Genomic DNA, 20027 nt, shown 5'->3' with positions numbered 1-20027 from the left:
ACTTATTCGTCTTTGTTTTTCAGTAGCTCTTGATGGCATAATGTACTTGACCTAGCTTATCTGCACTGGCTAGCTTAACTGTTAGCTTATTCATCTTTGTTTTTCAGTAGCTCTTGATGGCATAATGCACTTGGGCTGGACGAACCAAACTAGCTCTTTGAATGCTTCATCCTCTAGAACAGTGGTTCCCAAAGATCATTGGGGGTGTGCAAGATTGTCAAAATTAGATTTGTTAAATAAAATCATTAATAAAGCACTTACTTGATAACAAAAGTCTGTTTAACTATTAAAAAATATATTTTTTGGTCCTCATTCAAATGTAGTAGATACTTTGTAGGCCACACCTCTGCCAACTATCGGCTGATTGGTGTACGTGTGTGCAGGCTAGGGGGGCTCAGCCTTCTTAGATACATGCAGGGGGGGCTCCAAGGAAATAAGGTTGGGAACCACTGGTCTAGAACACTGAACACCCAACTAGTGGGATGACTGTGGATGGGCTGATAGCAACGTGATCTTTGGTTGCTAGCTATCCAAAGACATGGCCGTTGCGTGCTTTCTCTTAATGTGGCAGGGCATAAAGCTAATACTACTACTAACATGAAGAGTAACATCACACAAAGTACATTTTCACATTGTTTCATTTGTGGAGAAAAGTTTCCTTTAGCACGCTTTGCTTTTTAGCTTAGACTGCTAGCTATGATGAATAGAAGTAAGTCAGAGTTCTTATAAATTACTTTAAAACTACACAGCAGCAGAAGAGGCTTTAATCAGACTGGAAAAAAAGGCTAAATGTTGCCTTAAAGCTGGATGAACAACAGCGTAACAAGATGTGACGAGATTTCCTCTTTAATAAAACTCCACATTCAGTGTTTTTCTGTGTCTGAGCTTTGTTCTAGAAATAAAAACGGCCTCACTGAGCAGGGAACATCTTCATGTGGAGTCTGCCTGCTATTAGCTGCGTATTTGCTCTCTCAGAGAGCTCAAACATTTGTATTTCTGTGTTGTTCAACACTTGGATGTATAATTGATACGCAGCGCTGCAACAGGGACACGACTAGAAACGGAACGGAAGGAGGGCGGGGTGGAGATCTGTGTGAACGCAAACCCCTGGATAGGCAACAAAGAGACAGACAGGTAGAGAGACAGTGTTTATACTTTATGGGCTAAAAGATTAAATCGCTGTTTCATACACTGAAAAAATAAAAACATTGATTCCACCAAAAAAAAACTAATTAATAAAATCTGACGTTGACTCAATGTGAACAATTTGTTCAATTTAACCTGTACAAACTCATTTCTCAAAGTGAAGTGAACTAATTACTTCAGGCTGTGCGAAATTAAGAAAAACAATCTTCAGAAATTATTAACATTTCACTTTTAACAAAAATGATTCAGAGTGAAATAAAACTAATTTAGTTCATTTATTTCATGACAAATCAAATATACGGCAATAATTTGAACAATGAACAATCATTTTCGGCTGAAGAACTCATGGCAAGGCAACAGCCTTGTTTTTCTTTGGCTGCGACCGCTTGTTTCTTGTTCTCTATTCTTTGTCGCATTGGTTTATGGTTTGCAAAACACCCAGTTATTGGCTTTGACAGCACAATGTTTGATTTATGAGGCAACAAAGAGCAGGAGATCTGCAGTTTGTTATATTTTCCTACTGAGACTCATTAAAGTCTGCGGTTATGCAATAAAAATTGTATTGTTCCTTTACCTCAGGAAGTTGGCCCTGGTGGCATAATGCCAACATACTTTTTTATCGATCCAACTTCACTTGATTCATTTTCTGTTTTGACTCAGTGATTTTGTGCGTGTGCATGTGTGTGTGTGAGTGATTCTGTCAGTCTGACTGAACATCCTGGTCCTCATTCAAAAAGCAAATCTTCAGTGAAAGGCGCCTTTTTTGGTCGGACATAAATTTTCTGCATCCGATAAATCTGTCGCTATAAAACAAGGCTGATGGCTTAATAGAAGTCTGACAAGTGAGAGTTAAGTCTTCTTGTCATTGAAGTAATCAAGTAGGTACCTGCTGCCTCTGATGACTCATTGGATTACTGTCGGCACGGACAAGACATCAGAAGGACAGGAACTACAACAGAACAGCAGGTTTCTTCGCAGCATCTGCTGTAAGTCACTCAGGATTTAGATATGGCAGCAGAAAATGTAGAACATAAACATAATGTAGTTTTATGTTGACAGCAGGGAGGAAGTGGGGCTGTTCAAGCGTGGAGTTACATCAGTGTAATGTACTCTTTGTCATCCCCCAACACATGTTCGTTCAGCTGTTACGAGGCTTTTTTGACAAAAACCTGTTGATTTTAACAAACAAATGAGAGAAAAAGTGGCTCAAAATCAAAGATCAGGCAACAGGAAATTCCGTTTACTGCATGGTTCATATCTCTTGGTCAATCTCTTCACAAAATGCACTTTAACCTGAGTGAGACAAGCTTGGTACATTGAGAGTCATAATCTAATACTTTATTGCCATGTCAACAACATGATTGAATTTCATGCTTTATTGAATTTCCTGCGTGTCAGGTAAAATTACTCTCCCCGTAATCTCACTGTCCCCCTGCTCGTCTGTTTCCCCTCCAGGTGAAGGTGGAGGAGGGAAGTTCCACGGTGTCGACCTCCTCCAGCACTCCCCGTCCCCATCCCCCTCTATTGGGGACCCCTTCCCCCACCAGCCACGCTCGCTGGAACCTGTCACGGACACCTTCCAGCAAAACCTCCCACTGAGGAAGACACACTCTGACCTCGACACAACCTTACCTGCAGGTGTGTGTGACCACTAAGGAAGCTCTTAACCCTCCTCCAATGTTTATTTCTGTCTATTTGTTCTTCCTTGTGTTCCTGTGGTGCAGATCTTGTTTTTGCTCATATAAACTTTACGCTATCATTACCCAGTGAAAGAGAGAGAAAGAAACAGCCAGAAAATTGGTAAAAAGATCAAAGACTTGATTTCATTAGCGATTAATCATCCCTCTTCCCCCCCTCCTCCACAGATAACAGTTTGGAGCAGCGTGCACAGGACCAACTCCACCAAGGAACTATGGACCACTCTGGGCTGCTATGCTCAAACACACCCTCTACCACCTGGAATGGACCTAAGGGCTCCACATTTTCTCCCGGAGCGTGGAATGAGCCTTACAGTTACAGCATGAACAAGGGCCCAGCAGTTCCGCCCAAACAGCACACGATCATTGGTAATGCAGGAGGAGGGACCCAAGAGGGGGTGATGTTGGTGGGCTCAGGACAGTCTGTGAGCTCACATTCTAGTTCTTTCACATCTGTGACCAACCCTTCTGGGAGAGGAGGGAATAACATACCGGGGATATCTCTGGCCGCTGCAATGATGGGGAAACGGAGCGAAACTGAAGGGGCTGCAGCAGATGGAGGGAGAGGAGGAGGAGGAGGTGGGGGAGTCAGGGAAGCAGGGAGAGGGCGGGAGAGGTCGGCACGTTCCATAGCAGCGGCAAACGCTTTTAAGTTCCGAGAGCGTTCCCTATCTACGCCCACAGATTCTGGTTCCTTCTGCTTTACAGAAGGTGGTTTAGGCCAGCCAGACGGTAACGGGAATGCCATGGCAATAACAGACCACCAACAACAGCATCATAACTTCCTGGGTTTGGGGGAGAACTACGCCCTTCTTTACCCTAGAGGGAGCTCTGAAGACAGTGCCAGTACCACAGACACAATCTCGGTCACAGCTTCAGACTACAGCGCAGATGGCCGCTTGCGCCTACGCTCCCGTTCAATCTCACTTAAGAAGTCCAAGCGCAAGCCCCCACCACCAGTGAGGAGCGTCTCTCTCATGAAGAACCTTGGAGAAGCCGAGGGGAGAATCCACCATGATGGTGGTCTTTACAGGGATGGCCGGCCAAAAAGCCTGCATATCCCCAGGGACCACTACCCAGACTTTCAGCCGGATTTCCTTTTACCCAGCTCTTCCTGCTCTTCTAAACCCAGTGTTAGTGAGCGGGAGCTGGGCCATGGAGGCCCTGATGGACCTCCAAGCCTTGAGATCCAGGCACCAGAGAGGGAGGGAGAGACAGAGCTTACCTTTCCAAATCACTGGCAGCTGGGGGAGTGGAAGAATGACCCTTACAGGTATATTTGCTAGATGTAGTCTTCTCCTCTGATTATTTATGTTCTTAATAATATTGACCAGCCAAGTTTGTTAGATAAAGATGCATTAATTTTGTCACTCTTCAATTTTCCTATCTTCTCTTCTCTTTGTCAGGTCTCTGTCAGGCTCCAGCACAGCAACAGGTACCACAGTCATTGAATGTATGAAAGTCAGAGGTAGTTCGGAGTCCCTACTTGATTCTCCTTCCACCTCTAGAGCCACCTCACCCTCACAGCTCTCCATGGAAACAGACATCAAGGCATCTTCGCCCTTCAAACCACCCGGACTCATGTCCCCATCAAGTGGCTATTCCAGTCAGTCAGAAACTCCCACCCCGACTGTTCCACTCAGTCAGATGACAGGTCAGGGGACAGCAGGAACAACAGGGACAATAGGGACATTAGGTTGTAAGCTACGCCCGAAGATCCCAGAAAGGAAATCATCACTACCATCACCCAAAGACCCAGCTGCAAGGTCTAGATTGTCCTTCGAGATGCCTGGGAATGCACATCTAGAGCTGTCGTCCATCAAGCCAAAGCAAAAAGCCAGCAGACGGCATTCTGACACCTCAACAGCAGCAAAACCAGGAAAAATCAGTCCCAGCTCATCACAGGCTTTGCCCGTAGTTACCCAGAATGAGCTAAAGACTATTCGGCTTCGCTCTGTCTCTCGTGGTGACTTGGAGGACTGCCCAGATGGGGCATCTGACACCATTGAAGAAGAACAGCATGGCCGAGACCTAGGCGAGGACCCTAGCCCTCCACCCACTCTACCAAAGCCCAAACCACCTGTTGCTGTCAAGCCACCCTTGCCCAAGCGGCCCTTAAACCTCCTTCTCAAGTCTCCTTCCCCCTCCTCAACTTCCCCCCTAGCTCTCGACTCGCCTCCTGCCTCACCTGTGGACCGGCCTGTGCCCCTTGGCAACATCTACAAAGTCATGAAAAAACCAAAACCCAAGAAACCTCCACCACAAACTGCAATAAGTCCTTCTGCATTCCCAGATTCAACCATTGCTTCACAAATGTATGATCATGCATTCCTCCCCAACTCCCAGTCCCTCTATGATCTTCCTCCACTTCCGGACCCCCAGCCTCTCCTGGAAGACCCAGCAATGGAGCCTGAATTTGATGCAGACCCAGAAATCCGCCTTGGTCCTGAGGATGGAGGCTCCCTTCCCTCTCCTTGCAGTAACCAGGAGGCCCCGGAGCTCCAGGACAAGAGCAAGACACTTCCCTCAAGGATGACAATCTCGTGTCTGGCAGAACTGTCAGACAAAAAGAAACCGAAGGTTAGAAAAATATTTATTCAAAGGTGGAACAAAGTAGAGATAAAATTAATTGAGTCCTCATTTTAATTATTACTGTTCGGATTCATTTCATGTTGAAACCTTTCACTTTCCTTTCAAGGTACCACCTCCAGTCCCCAAGAAGCCAAACGTTCTGCTTCTTCCCTCGTCGGTCAACTCCTCCACTAATGGCAGCACAGATAGGCAGACACCACAGGCTGACAGTCCTGTGGGTCTTCGGTCTCCTGTAGGAGCATTCTCACCAGAAGAGTTTCCCGGTACTCCTAATCCTCCAGATATAGCGGAGCAAGATGAGAACCACTTGGGAACAGATGAGGAGAGTTCAAAAGAGTCATCTCTGCAAGATTCCTCACTCACAGAGCTAGGAGGGAAAATGGCCAGCACTGGCATTGAGGAAGGTATATTTGCAGGTCAGTTTGATCCTTGTCTTGTCTTAACATAATCTTTGGAGCTCCTCGCCTTTTTGTTGTCATTTTTTATGCATGTGTTTCATGGCAGCCCGTCACATTTGATTAGGATCCTACCCTGCTGCGTTTGATGTGTAACCTCTTTAATCTGCCAAGGGAGGTTTCTCTGATTGCTCTGTGTTTTGAAGAAAATTAAACCCAATTGCTCTAAAATTGGACCAAATCATGACAAAGGATGGTTCCCACTGTTCCAGCAGTGAAGTTGACATTTAACATTCTCATATAATTAATAAATATAAAAATATTGCTGAGTCAGATTTAATTTATTTGCATGTACATACAGTAGATGTGTACTATAAATGTTGGCTTTTATAAAACAACCTGAAATCCAACAGTCATTTACAGATATGGTGTTTTACAACAGCGGTCCCCAACCTTTTTTGCGCCACGGACCGGTTTAATGTCAGACAATATTTTCACGGACCGGCCTTTAAGGCATGGCGGATAAATACAACAAAATAAAATGATACGACCGGCATAAATATAACAATAAACGAGAATCCACTGTGTACTCGTATGCAACTTTATTAGCAGCGTCCTCGTAACATCGCGCCAACAACATAACATGAGTAACATCCTCTCTGCACCCTAACACTCTCTGGTCACTATGGTAACGTTTAAACATGCCTTCAAAATAAAATACACCACAAAAACAAATATAAGGTGCATGAAAAATACAGCCGTTGATCTCTGGTTTGGGTTTAATTTTAGCGGTAACGTATCACGTATCACATGCGTCAAGATTGAGTCTTAGACGGATGTAACGGAGAGAATCTGGTCATTTTTCAAAATAAAGCAAAAAAAATCAAACAGAAATAATGTACGTTGTTTTTTCTTTCTGTGCGGCCCGGTACCAAATGACCCACGGACCAGAAGAAACTTAGAATATGTAATTCACAAAAAAACTTTTTATTTAAACATGTCTTTATTTCTTTGTCTTGTTTAGATGACTCAGCAGCCAATGAGAAGACAGTACTCCACATTGCCGAGGAAACAGACGATGACTTGCTGGCCAGCACACCTTCAACACACACCACTGAAGACCTGTTCACTATTATTCACAGGTGAGAATGTGCACATGCCTTTCTCATGCATTACAGTTGTGTCTGTTTTGATGACACCATCTAATTCTCTGAGCGAAGAATGGTTTCCGCCAACAACAAGCTTTCCTGCAAGGTTATTACAAGCCGAAGCATGTTGTCTTTTTGAAAAGGTGTGAGGCGGACAGAGCATAAGGTTCCCTAGCAACGGCTACATGTATAGTTGGTTACAGCACGACCAGCGGCTCTTATTAAGTCCTTTTTTCAGAATCTCTCTCTCTCTCACACACACACACAGAATCACAAGAAAGCTACTCTCTAAGCAACAAGTGTTCATCATGTTACCTTGCATGGTGCTGAAAATAGCTGGAAAGGAAGTGAAAAAAAGGTAAGGAGTGGAGAAGGAAGAACAGGAGATGTTTTCATCTCTTACAAGAAAGGATGGAGTCCCATCAGAAGGGACACGTTGTTCCCTAAAAGGAGAGATGTCAATATATGTTGACTCATCTGACTTGAGGAGTTCAAATTATGAATAGAAAAAACTGCATGGTGGAGAATGTTAATGTCATTTTTTCTCTTCCCATTCTTCACCTTTGCTAAAAATCTTCTTTTATTCCCTTCTTGTTTTCTTCTATTCTTTCTCTTTGCCCAGATCAAAGCGAAAGGTTCTAGGTCGCAAGGAGCCTTCAGACTCCTTCGGCAGCCGCCAGAGCCTGGTGTCCCCAGTGAAGCACAGCACCAGTGGTAGCGACCTACGAAATTTGACCTTAGGCAGCACTCAAAGGTCAAGCTCCCGCAATGAGAACTTCATGGCCCTGCTGCAGAAGAAAGGCAGCAAGTCTTCCAGCGGAGGAACAAGAGTCTCTGCGATGGAGCTGCTCAAAAGCACAAACCCTCTTGCACGACGGGTTACAGAGTTTTCAACCACTACATCGACGAACAGCGAGGGAGGAGATATTGCATCTGGGAATGGCAAACCCAACGATCAATGAACGGTTTTGCAGATGTTAGCCAGGTCCGTTTGCTGTTGTCTAGCTACCAACCAATTCTACAATGTTCCATCCATTGCAGATGGGGCATTCAGACTAACAAGTCCAACTGGATCGCTCCAACTACTGGTTGACCATTTGGGCTGTCCAATCAAATTGGAGCACAATTTTGGACAAAATGGTCCTCACCCTGGTTGAAGCACTATTGATCCCTGTCAAAACGGTCCCTCAATAAAAGTGAGAAATCTGTGGAGAGCACAGGTTTTTCTCACTATATTTTCAAAGAAAAGTAGAGGCTTTGAGGCTATGCTTCAATACAGCAGCCACCGTGTTTTCATTATTTGGAATATGCTCAGTGCGAAGGCTGGTTGGACGGATCGATAGGTGGAGTCGACAATGGGAATATAAGGATATACAGTGGATATCTTTTCTCCTGGCTCCATCTGGATGAAGACATGAAGAGTCCCTGATGGCAACGGCGATCTGTGCGACTCTGTAACCAGTTACACCGATCCACGAGGATACCACAAAAGATCAAATGAATTCAAGAAATAAATGGAATAAGATACAGAAGAAGGGGCCCCTACAAAAGATACGTCAACTAAAACTCTCTGACCATACTGCTACAGCACCGCCACCTGTAGACCTACAGGAGTTTAAGGGTAAATCTTAAGCAGTGTAATGAGGCACCTGAGGAAGGCAGTATGCCCCAAACCTTGGCTGTACTAATGTCTTCTACTTATGGTAAATGCAATACCATAGCCGGCAGCGACTATCTCAGAAAACAGACCGTTCTGAATTGCGGAAACGAAAACGCAGGATTTACAAAGAAAAAACCACACGGGGGCTTTTTATGCCACCAAAGATGAGGCATGTCACAGATTTTGTTGCTCATGCTGTGAACATGAAAGTGGATCTTCACGAGACATTCCACAGAAACACCCAGCAAATGGGCGACATTTTGGAACGCAAGCACTTTTGTTTTTCCTTGGCATTGACGGTTGTTTACATGGCGCAGACTTTAAGTGCTACCTTTTTTTTTCTTGAGACACTCATCAATCATTCTTCGTTCAATCTTTGTTTATATTTTTTTTCATTTTTTTCTACAAGTGCTAGATGGCCATATATTGTACATGTTAAATTGGATTGTACTGTATGTATCATGTATAAAGATAAATGTAACGCATCTATCATTTGTGGATTCAAAGACTAAAATAGTGTACAGAGCAGCAAGCAGCTTGGACTAAAAACTGCCCACACAGAGGAGGGAAAACACACTCAAACACACACACACACAAACAGACTGAGGACAAATGCCAATGAAGACAAGCAGAACAGACCTATCTACACAAGTGTGTGTGTTTATAAGAGTGTGTGCGACGAAATCTCGCCTGTGGAGTTTCTGTATGGAGAGTATGAAGCAGGCCTGGTTACTAAACAGGGTTTTTATTCATTTTGGTCTCTGGTGACGGGACCAAAGGACTGTTATTCTACAAACAGACCAGAGGGGACCTAGCGGTGTGTATGTGTGTGTGTGTATGTGTGTGTACAGAGGGGAGAGCCAGGAACAATGTGGGAGAAAAGAGAGAAGAAAGAGAGAGTGTACAGTTTGTGCAAGTTTATGTTTTTGGCATTTCTGAGCGTGTCCTCACTTTGTGTGAATATTATGACTCAAACATATTTGTGTGTGTGAATGTGTGTGTTAGCATCGTCACCCCCTCCTCCCACCCCCTCCTGTCTTGGGATAGGATTAGAATGACCCCTTTACACCCACACATAACTGAACCAGAAGGATTCCGGAACTCAAATGGGATGCCGCGACCAATAGGATTCCCAAATTAAGAAGATTGAGAATTCCTGGTTGAGTTTGGAATTCTGGAATGAGGGGGTCTTGTGACACAAGAACCCTTTGCTACTACTGCTCTAGACAGAGGATGCGGAGACTGTCGGCAGTGTCGCAGAGTGACGTTACAGGGTCCAACAGTTCCTGTTTGTTTTGCCCTCTTCCACATTTTCACACTCATGTCTCTTTTTCGTGTCAGAGGGGAGGCGGCGATCTGCTCTCTCCTCCTCCTCTCCTCTCATTCCTCTCCTCCCCCTTTTAGCGCTGCTGGAGCGCACACTCCATCTGTCTCTCCGCATTCAGCATCATCTCTCTTTTTCTCTCTGTAACCTCTCTTCTGGCACACAGTAGCACGCTCTCTCTTTTACCGCAACCTCTCGCGTTTTCACTCGTAGCATCGCCTCTCCGTTCTCTCGTTCTCTATCTTCCTGCGTTGCCCTCCCCCATTTCCGCTAACCTTCCCCTGTCTCTCCCATCTCTTTTCTCTCTCCTCTCCACCTCTCTGCATTCAGTCTATGCATTTTAGCTTGGCAGGCGACACGACACCGGATGAATGTCAATGAATGACTGTTAAGAAAATTGATGCTGTGCTTAGTTTGAGAGTGCAAAAAAACATCTTTCTTTCAACGTTTATCTTCTGCCTTCTCTCTTTCTTGTTCTCTGAGTTTTTATACTTTTTCTTTACCTTGCTTTTAAGTATCCATGTAACATGAAAAGAACATGGATGGATGAATGGATAGGATCTGTGCACAACCACTGAGAGAGGCAGGTTTCGAATGTGGTTTTGGACAAAGGACCTTGAATTTTGGACTTTGAATGGAACACCCTGTGGTCTCTGACCTGTGACCGATCCTCAGTACTGGATTGTCTGGTGGGTCCGAGGATTACCAGTGGTAAAGCTGTAACACCTGACTTATCCAATGCATGGATGGACCGTGTGGTCGGAGGAGGGAACCTTTCATCTCTTGACTACCAGTCAAACTATCCCTCGGTGCTATTGAGTCAGAGCTCCCCCTAGTGGATGGAAAAGGAGAAACCACACACAACAACAGAAGAGTAGAAAAAAAAACTCCTTCACACACATCTCTCAGTCTTTCAGGTATTCCATCATCCTGACAAAAAAAAGATGAAGATTTTAAAAATGCATAAATTATCACCATCTATGATGACTAGTCAAGTGACGCTTGTTTTAAATATTTAGTGAATGAAAAAAGATAAACCTATAAAACTCTGTGTTCGTTTGCCTTGTATACTGAATTATGGGCGTGTTGCTGCAGCGCCTGCTGTGTTTTTTTATTACCTTTTGTTATTTTTTAATTTCAGCTGCCTTGGTAGTACACATACAAACACAAGCTTTTGCAACAACTGGCCAAAGTAACAGTACAGGTGTCAAAGGGAGCATTTTTAATCGTTTAATCTGACCTGTGAAGGAAATCTGGTGTTACCAACGATGTGTGCCTCAAGTGACTCAGATATGTGACGTATTTACCGAACAAATATTTGCCCAAATCTGCATTTATTGACCATATTCACACAGCGGCTGTTTTACCCTTGTTGTGTTCTGAGTTGTAAATCTTAGAAATGTACTAAATCTAAAAATCTAGAGCGCCATTCAGGCCATATTTTAATTTTAAACATATTTGATAACACAAAACCTGCTATCAAACAAGAGCTTATGTTAGCTTAGCATTAGGGCACTTCCTTGCTAATATTACACACCAAAGAAGTGGCTGAATGCTGCTTAACCATTTGATAGTGTAACACGATATGATAGGAAAGGCCCATAATCTTAGCTAACAGCAATGTTAGCTAGTTAGCTTAAAACTTGTAATACAGTGGTCCAACTATTAAAACTGCTATTTCTGGTGGCATCAGAGGGAACTGGCCGCTGTGTGCGTGTGGTAAATATAGACAGACATGCAGAGTCAGGGAGGGTAGTGATATTTCCCCACTTCACAGCAATACCCCTCAGAGCAACCACCTATCTGAAACTGGATAAGTGAACTTGAAAGGAGGGGGATCAAAAACCATTTGAACTAAACTCACAGATTTTGTTCAAAGTATGGGAACAGAGAGGAGAGATACGAGTACAGAGAGAAAGGAAATGTTTTAGCACAATAACAACAGAGACAGTTTCTTGTGAAATAGTTATAGAGTGTAGAGATGACACCTGCTAAAAATGTAGATGTATCAGGAAGAACGTGCAAACTTCAGCGTCTGTTCAGGATCAGCAAACAACACTGTTGTGTTCCTGTGACAGATGGTAGATTTTATTCAACATGGCGGTAACAAGTAAAGGTACAAACAAAGAAAGAAACATATGGGTACACTGGTGAAAGCGGTGCTGTTCCCTGCGTAGGGATGCAGTCATTAAATATTAAGAAGAATATATAATTTTGTGCAGTTTTTACAAATATTTCTGAAGCGAAGTTGCATCAAAGGCGGAAATAATCTCATTCGTAGCCGAAGCGGCCCCAAAGAACCTGATGGGATGTTATTGCCAACTTGGTGGAATATTTTTGCTACTTTTTCCTTCTTTATCGACAACAAATCCGCTGAAAATGGGAGCAACCAGTCGTCATGGTATTTGGTTGATCCCTGAGTCCTCTCCAAGACTGGGAAAATCTGGTTCCTTGCAGTTGCTTCCCAACACAACCTACCAATGGGAATATTTCAGCCTAAAGGGCAGCTCCGCCTCCAAGAAATGTCTGTAGAACTAAATTGACGACATATTATATTATAAATGACACTTCTATAAAGTATGAAAATAGAACTGACATTAGATATAAATTGAATATTTAATCCATGATCCCTTCTTTAGGAGGACAAGTAGGGCAGAGAGGAAGGAGGGGGAATGTGGAGCAAAGGTTTGATTCTGCCAAATGTGGGGATTACCATCCCATACTCCATCATCTTTACCTTCACCTCCTCTCTCCCTTCTCAGCTGTCGTGTGACTCAGTGTAGTAATCACGTTAAAAGCTTTTCTCTCTCTCTCTCACTCTCTCGTTTGCTTTCCTTACAAAGTGGTATCTAAAAGCAAGGAAGTACAGAGCTCTGCCATTCCTCGTTAATTCATGGGGCTTAATTTTACAACCTCCAGCCTCTGCAAATTTCGAACAGCAAAGGAAGCATTTGCATCTTGACTTAATTGCTGCTGGTGGAGGTTGTGACTTCCCAATCAGAGTCCCCCAAAGTTCAACTTAACACAAGGAAAATATGCAAATTTTCCATGCTACAGGAAACGAGTGGTTTATTTGCCACTTCCCGAATATTCACTAAAATACATTTGTACTCATCTCAAAGCTCCAAAAAGTGACATTTGAAAAATTCAAAAGCAATGCAACTTTCCTTTTGCAATGTCCTACTTACTGTAATCCACAGACTTCACTGTTTGCAATTTATTTGAGATCTACTTTCTGCCAAATTACACCTGCCATGTCTATCCCTGTGCAAGAGAATTTAGCCCACTCACAAGACGGTTTGTAGGTTATCACAAGTAACCGTGTTTTTGTATTGCAAAACTGATGCTGTTGAGTTTTCCACGTCACTTTTTGTTGCTTGGGATGCAACGATACAAGTTACCCTTCCAAGAAAATCACTTAAACTTCAGACCAATATTTGGGTGAACTGTTGCCTTCGTAATTTGCAGAAATTGGTCAGTGTGGCTTATTATCCCATGCTTTATTTTTAGCGTTTTAAGTGTGGTTCAGCTTTATGAGAGAGTGAAAAAGAGTGAAAAAGAACAACGGAGAAAGAGGGGGAATGGTTGCAGATTTGGGCCAAAGAGTATCTTTCATTTGTTTATGCTGGCCAAAGGGTGGGGTTTACAGTGTTCGGACATTACAGGGGTATTTTGGGTATTTAGAAACTAAAGCTGATGTCCTGTGCTTGTAAACTCCAACCTTTTGCCCTTCCAAGGAAAAGATAATAAACCCCCAAACCCAATTTGAACCCCATCCCGGGGCTGTACAGGCAGCTTTTAGAGACACAGAGATGATAATTAGAGAGACATAGTTAAAGAAAGAGAGAGAGATGGACAGAGTTATTGGAATTATTCTATTTTTGTTATTCCCCATTGAAGAAGACATATTTAAAGGAATATTCCGTGTATGTATTGAATAACCTCTGTCTCCCTGGCCATCCAATGGTGTGATCTGTAGCTGCGAGGTGGCGTCACACACAAACGCTTCCCTCCGCAGCTATACAATGCCAATGTGATGAAATTATTATTATATCATTATAAATAAATTATTTTTCTTGCTTAAAAAAACAAAATGTTTTATTTGTTTGATTTCTCTCTGATGTTTGCTCTGCGCGCCCTGCTTGTCTTCAAGGTTACGTTCTGAATCTGTATTAATGAGTTTCCCCGGAGATGCAGCAGCACTGCTAATTGGGTGTTTCTATCTTTACAGTGAAGCATTAGACGCTAACTAACACCTCTTGATCCAAAGTTAACCATTGTTTACCTATTTAGGACATTTTGTCTTGAAATTACTAAGCATGTTCACACAGTAGAAGGGGATTCCAGTATAACAGACCAGATTGCATATTTGCTTCTTATTTAACAGAACCTTAAACATCTTTTGGACCGATTTGGAATCCTGCTTCATTTTTCCAAATAGATCTTTACTGAATATAAAAGTGAAACTGAATCAGACTGTAGATTCTCCTGTTTACGACCAGTCAGGGCAATGTTAAACTCATAGCCAAGTCACTATCTAACACGATGGTGATTGAGCCTATGGCCCACTTTGCATTTGCAGTATTACAGACTGGGTGTCTGGTGCGACTTTTGCGGAAAAAGTCACAAGCGGCACCCAGTTAGTGACGTGTCTGCTAGACAGGGTAGGCGGAGCTAAGCGGCTGCTTTTCCAGTCTCTGCAAGTGTTGCGAGTAAACGGTAATCTACTATGGCTGAACAAACAAAGAAAAGACCGATGACCACAGATACAACTTCAAAAAGAAGTGAAAATCCAAAGAAAAAGAAACAAATTCGACGCACAGATGAAGGCAAACAGTCTAAAAAGAAAGCGACCGTCAGCCAGGAAGATCAAGAGTTACAATCGGTGTCGCCTTGCCAAGGTGGAGAGTAATTACCGTTTATCTCCATAGCTGCCGCCAAAGACAACAAAACTCAAATCTTCAAGATTATCGCTGTAATATTGGAGCGTTTTGATGACGTAAGCTCTGTAATAGAAGATGTTCCAGAGGCAGCTGATAATGAGGACTTTGTTATTGTGCCATTTATGAATCATATAATTCCTAAACTAAACTTTAACAAAAGATTGATGATGCTAGCTCAGACAACTTATCTCTGAATATGACATTCAAAATACTCATATTACCCATATACCCCCAGAACTGTTAAGGAAACCTCATACAGTAATTTTCATGGCCATGTTTCTAATTTTAAAAGCTGATTTGTCCTTTAAACCACGAAATCAGATTAGCAGTGCACATTTTATTTGGAAGTATCACTTTGCATCATTTTCACTGCCTGGGGAGATTCTTCAGTTGTGTGTGTCTTCCTGTTAGGATTATAGCTCTGAGGCAAAACAGTTGTTTTCATAATCAGCTGCACTCTACTCCATGACGCAGCGAGTCAGTGCTCACTGCAAAAACAAACTCACGTAATTATCTGTCCCAGACTTCTCCAGGCTGTCTCTTTGTGTGTGTGTGTGTGTGTGTGTGTGCTCTTGAACTACTATCATTGTGAGGACCAATAAGCAAAATAGGCTTTGTGAGGACATTTGGTCTTCAAAGGGCTGTTTTAGTGATAAGATATTTTGATATTTAAGTGTTCGGGGCTGGGCATGTTTATTTTGTACATGAGGGTCCTCACAAAGACAGTGTTTCTAAAACTCAAAGTGTGCATATATATGTGTGTGTGTGGATTCAGGTGGACTGTGAAGGCTGCTGCTGCTGCAAAGTGTTTCATCTTCCAGCTCTGTAATGACATCCTCCCAGTTAATTACCTCCTTCCTACACACATACACTCACAAGCATAACAACAAACACACACACACACACACACACACACACACAGGTTTCACCCTCTGTTGTATCATTTTCTTTTTGAGCTCTTGAGCCATCTAGTGGCATTTAATTGTCAGTGCAGCCATTTGTCCAGTGTTAATACATAAAGAAATACATTAGGGGGAAAAAATCACAAGTATAACAAACTGATAAGGTGAAACCAGCCTTTATGTGTTGATTGCATTTAAAAAAGAAAGACACGTGATGGATGATATCTTTTGCAGCCTTGCATATGTTTTCAGTATTACAGACGTTCCAAAAATTTAATGGAAAAAAAAAAATCTAAAAACCTAAGTTTAAAAATGTTTGTTCTTTGTACCTCTTTAGTATGAAGAAACATTTTAAATATCTAGTTTAACTTACCTTTAAAAAAATGTGTTTTGCTGCTCTTTATGGTTAAAAATGTCTGTTAAGAGTACACAAAGAATTCAAGCAATACTAACACAAAAAAGATTCAAGAGCAAAGAGAGGAAACGTAGTGCCAGGGAATTCAGATAAGATAAGATAAAAATTGGTGAAGGGATTGTGCAAGAACGATTTCACATTGGATAAGAGCTTAATCATACAAAGGGGAAGAAAAGAATAAATATAAATTAAATGACAGATAAATAATAAATAATTATCTTACATTTGTCAATATTTATATGTTTCAAATGTTGTTTTGGTCTTTCTTCATTTTTCAGTATTTCAGTAGTATATTCAGTATTGTACAAATTGTACTCAAGGTTTAAATCCATTAGCTATGAGGTAAAGTTTGGTTTACTGTCGGTCAATTTTTATTTAATGTACATGGATGGTACATGGCTTAATGTTAAAGCCTACGTTTTTTTCCATTAAGCTAATTTGAATAGAAGATAAAATATCACATAAAATATGAGAATTAGACCTGCTTATAATATTTCAGAGCACATATTTTGAGAATAAATATTTTTGTAACAGAGAAATTACAAGAAAAATGTATATTCAATTTAAACCCTTTTGATGGACTTTGTTGCATAATTATGTAACCACACCAAACAGAGAAGCTGAACCACTGGGGGTCAGCATTGACAAGATAACAGCTGCTGATTTAGTTGTTGTCAAAGATTGAAGACAAAGTACAGATTTTTCTTTTTTTACTGCTAACCAGAAAACAATTTTCTAAATGAAATGTAATTTCTTTAAACTTGAACAGGGCAAGCAGATGATTATAATAATAATAATAATAATTACATGGCCACAAATATAAGCTGACCCATCATAATGATGGTTTGAGTGCGTATGTATGATAATTTAATACATATAATGTGATGTAAACAGATTTAAACCTGTACATATAGATATTAGTAAAGGTCATAAACTGTGAGCACTTTAAAGGTGGCCAACATGTGTGTGTGTGTGTGTGTGTGTGTGTGTGTGTGCGTGTGTGTGTAAGCTGATTCAACAGAGTGATTACTGCTTCATAATGAAATGCTTTAGTTTAATTACATCACCCTCTATCGCTACACTGCCTCACACATACACACACAGTCACACATCACTTCAGAGGACATCACACTAACTCACATTCACTTCCTGTAGACTTACCCTAACTTTAAACATTGCATCTACTTGTGTTACCCCTGTCTTAACTTATATCTTATCTTAACCTAAACTTTAATGAATCACCTCATGGGGACTTATGGAGAAATTTGTCCCCATAAGGAATGCAGGTCCCTGTGATGTGACGGTGTTATCAGATTAAATGTCCCCACAACATGAGTTAATCAATGACACACAAACACACCAGGTTCTCTCATCAGGGCCAAACTACCAAGCTCTACTCTTCCTGTTACTGACAGCAGAGAGCAAGCCATGTTATCTATGACACACACACACATGCATGCATGCACCCACAAACACACACACACAGAGGTGGTGGTGTTGGTGGTGGCAGCTAGCACAGGAAGCACTGACAGCAATCTTAAATCAACACAGAGACAGAAAATGTGAGATGAAAAGTGAACTGCTTCTGCTTTTTCTTATTGATCGATGTTTCTAAAATTAAAATATTTAGAAAAGGAAGAGGACAGCACGAACAAAGAAGTGCTAAAGAGGAAAAGACAGAGAGGAAAATTGTTGTAAAAGCCAAGAAACAGGAGATTAAATTGTACTGGAAAGGGAAAGAAGAGAGGAAGTGGAACCAAAACAGAAAAACGGGGGGGATGAGTGACTAAAGTCATGTGGGCAGGAGGAAGAGGGGAGGAGAGAGGAGGGCGGGGGGTGGGGGGGTGGAGGGGAGGAGTAACGTCAAGTGCAGGAGAGAAGGGGGAGTGGAGAAGAGAGAAAGCAGCAGCATTAGAAAAGAGAAGAAGCAACAGAAGGAGAAGAAGACTTCAATGAGGCTTTTCTTTTTAACTACCTGTTTATTTGGAGTACTTGCAAGGAGAAGGAAGGACCACACACACTCACATAAACAAACACACACACTCCTGACTGATGCTCCTGCTGGATGGACCATCCACAACCACACTGTCTCCTCCACTTAAAGCTGTGCACGTAGAAGATCGACCTGTGCAAAAAGACATGCATTTCTTCTATGTGGTAGGTAACACATGGACCTGTGTGTGTGTGTGTGTGTGTGTGTTTATGTCATAGTATTTGGAAGTGTGTATGTGTTTAATGTTTTATTTGTCTTTGTGCAACCCCTCTATCTTCATTTATCCTATTTTATGTGGTATTTGCAGACAGGCTATAAATGTGTGAGTGAAATAATTGCTGAGAAATGGAAAAAGTTTCTCGAGAAAGTCAACCGTTTCTGCTAAAATTTGCTATTTGTTATGAAGAAAAAGTTGCATGTGGACATTAAATGTTGATTGGAGCTTTATTAATTCCACTTCAGTCATAAAAGGTTATAAATTGAAAGGCAGCAGATATAAAAATCATCAAAGAGCAGCATGATCCTAATAACTCAAAGGTCACTGATTGCGCATGTGGGGACTGTTCGTTCTTTAATCATCTATGTTTCATTAATCAGCTGGATTTAGTCAAACTTTTTTTTATCAATGCTATAAAACTTTGTTACAGCAAAGGAAAACTCCTCTAAAAAAAGTAAATCACTCAGAATGTAACCTGTTAAACTAGACTGTGCTGGTTTAACAGTAATGTAGGGACTATTAAATACTATGCTTTTAATGCACTTTTATTAAACTCAGCTTGATTTAGTCAAACTTTTTTTATTAATGCTATAAAACTTTGTTACACCAAAGGAAAAGAAATTAAAAGGGTAAATCACTTAGTACATACTGTAATCTGTTAATAGAGTGTGCTCGTTTAACAGCAATGTGGGGACTACGTTATATACTATGCTTTTAATGGACTGTAATTAAACTCAGCCGGATTTAATCATCCTAATTCATTTTCAAAGAATCACTTAATAATCATCGAACTTTGCTGCTACACAAACACCGTCCTTGTTAAATTAAAACAGTTAAATCACTGAGCTCCACTTCTGATTACGTGCGTTTATCACGTCATGTGGGGACTGTTGTTCGTTTATCATCCATTTTTTTATTGCACTGTCATTAAAACCAGCCAGAGTTAGTCAGTGTTTTTTATTAGTATTATAAACTCTCCAACTTTACATCCAAAGAGAGAATTAATGTAAAATTAAAACAAATAAATAGGCCAGTGCGTGGCCTGGATTCAGTGTCACTTTTTTTGGATATAGAATCAGAGCTCCACCTCTGAATATACACGTTTATAAGTCACATGGGGACTCTGGTTCTTTTTGTGTTTATGTTTTTATTGCTTTCATTTGGGTCATTTAACCCAACTGAATTCTAAAGCTTTGGCCTTACACCCACAGACACATTTCCTGTACAATTAAGAGTTAAATGACTTTTTTAAATCAGAGTTTTTTTTACCGTAGATGTCCCCCTTTTGGAATAAGAATCAAAACTCCATTCCGTTTGTTTGTAGAAGTTTAGTTTAGTTTATTTCGAAATAAATATAGGTCCTTTAAGACCCTTTGCAGTCTTTTTTTTGAAGGAGTCCATGGACATTTGCTCCTAGTCTGTGAAGGTAACCACCTGTTGTTGATAAGATAATCCTTTATTGATCCCCAGAGGAGAAATTCGAGTGTTGCAGCAGCCCAAAGCTAAAATAGCAAGTAAATATAGTATAAAAATAAGAATAGATCAAATACATTAAATTTGAGGTACATACAGATGTTACGCAAGTAGGAGTACGT

The 20027-nt window shown here is 41.4% G+C and overlaps 2 protein-coding genes across 3 annotated transcripts in view; both read left to right on the top strand.

Moving 5' to 3' along the window:
* Positions 1–14045, top strand: part of nhsl2 (NHS-like 2) — a 132189-nt gene extending 118144 nt beyond the window's left edge. The window contains exons 5-10 of one of the 2 annotated variants that reach the window (XM_069671738.1): positions 2602–2784; positions 3012–4116; positions 4250–5423; positions 5542–5839; positions 6855–6972; positions 7601–14045. In XM_069671738.1, coding sequence (XP_069527839.1) covers positions 2602–2784; positions 3012–4116; positions 4250–5423; positions 5542–5839; positions 6855–6972; positions 7601–7940 — 3218 coding nt within the window. In that variant the 3' untranslated portion in view covers positions 7941–14045. Of the gene's footprint in view, positions 1–2601; positions 2785–3011; positions 4117–4249; positions 5424–5541; positions 5852–6854; positions 6973–7600 lie in introns of both variants that reach the window. The other variant, XM_069671739.1, reaches the window with a different exon arrangement.
* Positions 14046–18213: 4168 nt separating this feature from the next.
* arhgap36 (Rho GTPase activating protein 36) overlaps positions 18214–20027 on the top strand; it is a 57857-nt gene continuing 56043 nt past the window's right edge. The window contains exon 1 of the mRNA XM_069672774.1: positions 18214–18379. Within this exon, the coding sequence (XP_069528875.1) occupies positions 18275–18379 (105 nt within the window). The 5' untranslated portion in view covers positions 18214–18274. The remainder of the gene's footprint in view (positions 18380–20027) is intronic.

This window comes from Semicossyphus pulcher, unplaced genomic scaffold (assembly GCF_022749685.1).
Source record: "Semicossyphus pulcher isolate SPU_LCO1_2020_fin unplaced genomic scaffold, fSemPul1.0.p SCAF_21, whole genome shotgun sequence".
NCBI lineage: Eukaryota > Metazoa > Chordata > Actinopteri > Labriformes > Labridae > Semicossyphus > Semicossyphus pulcher.
Note: the sequence above shows the minus strand (reverse complement) of the source record. Positions and strands in the feature narration are given on the sequence as shown.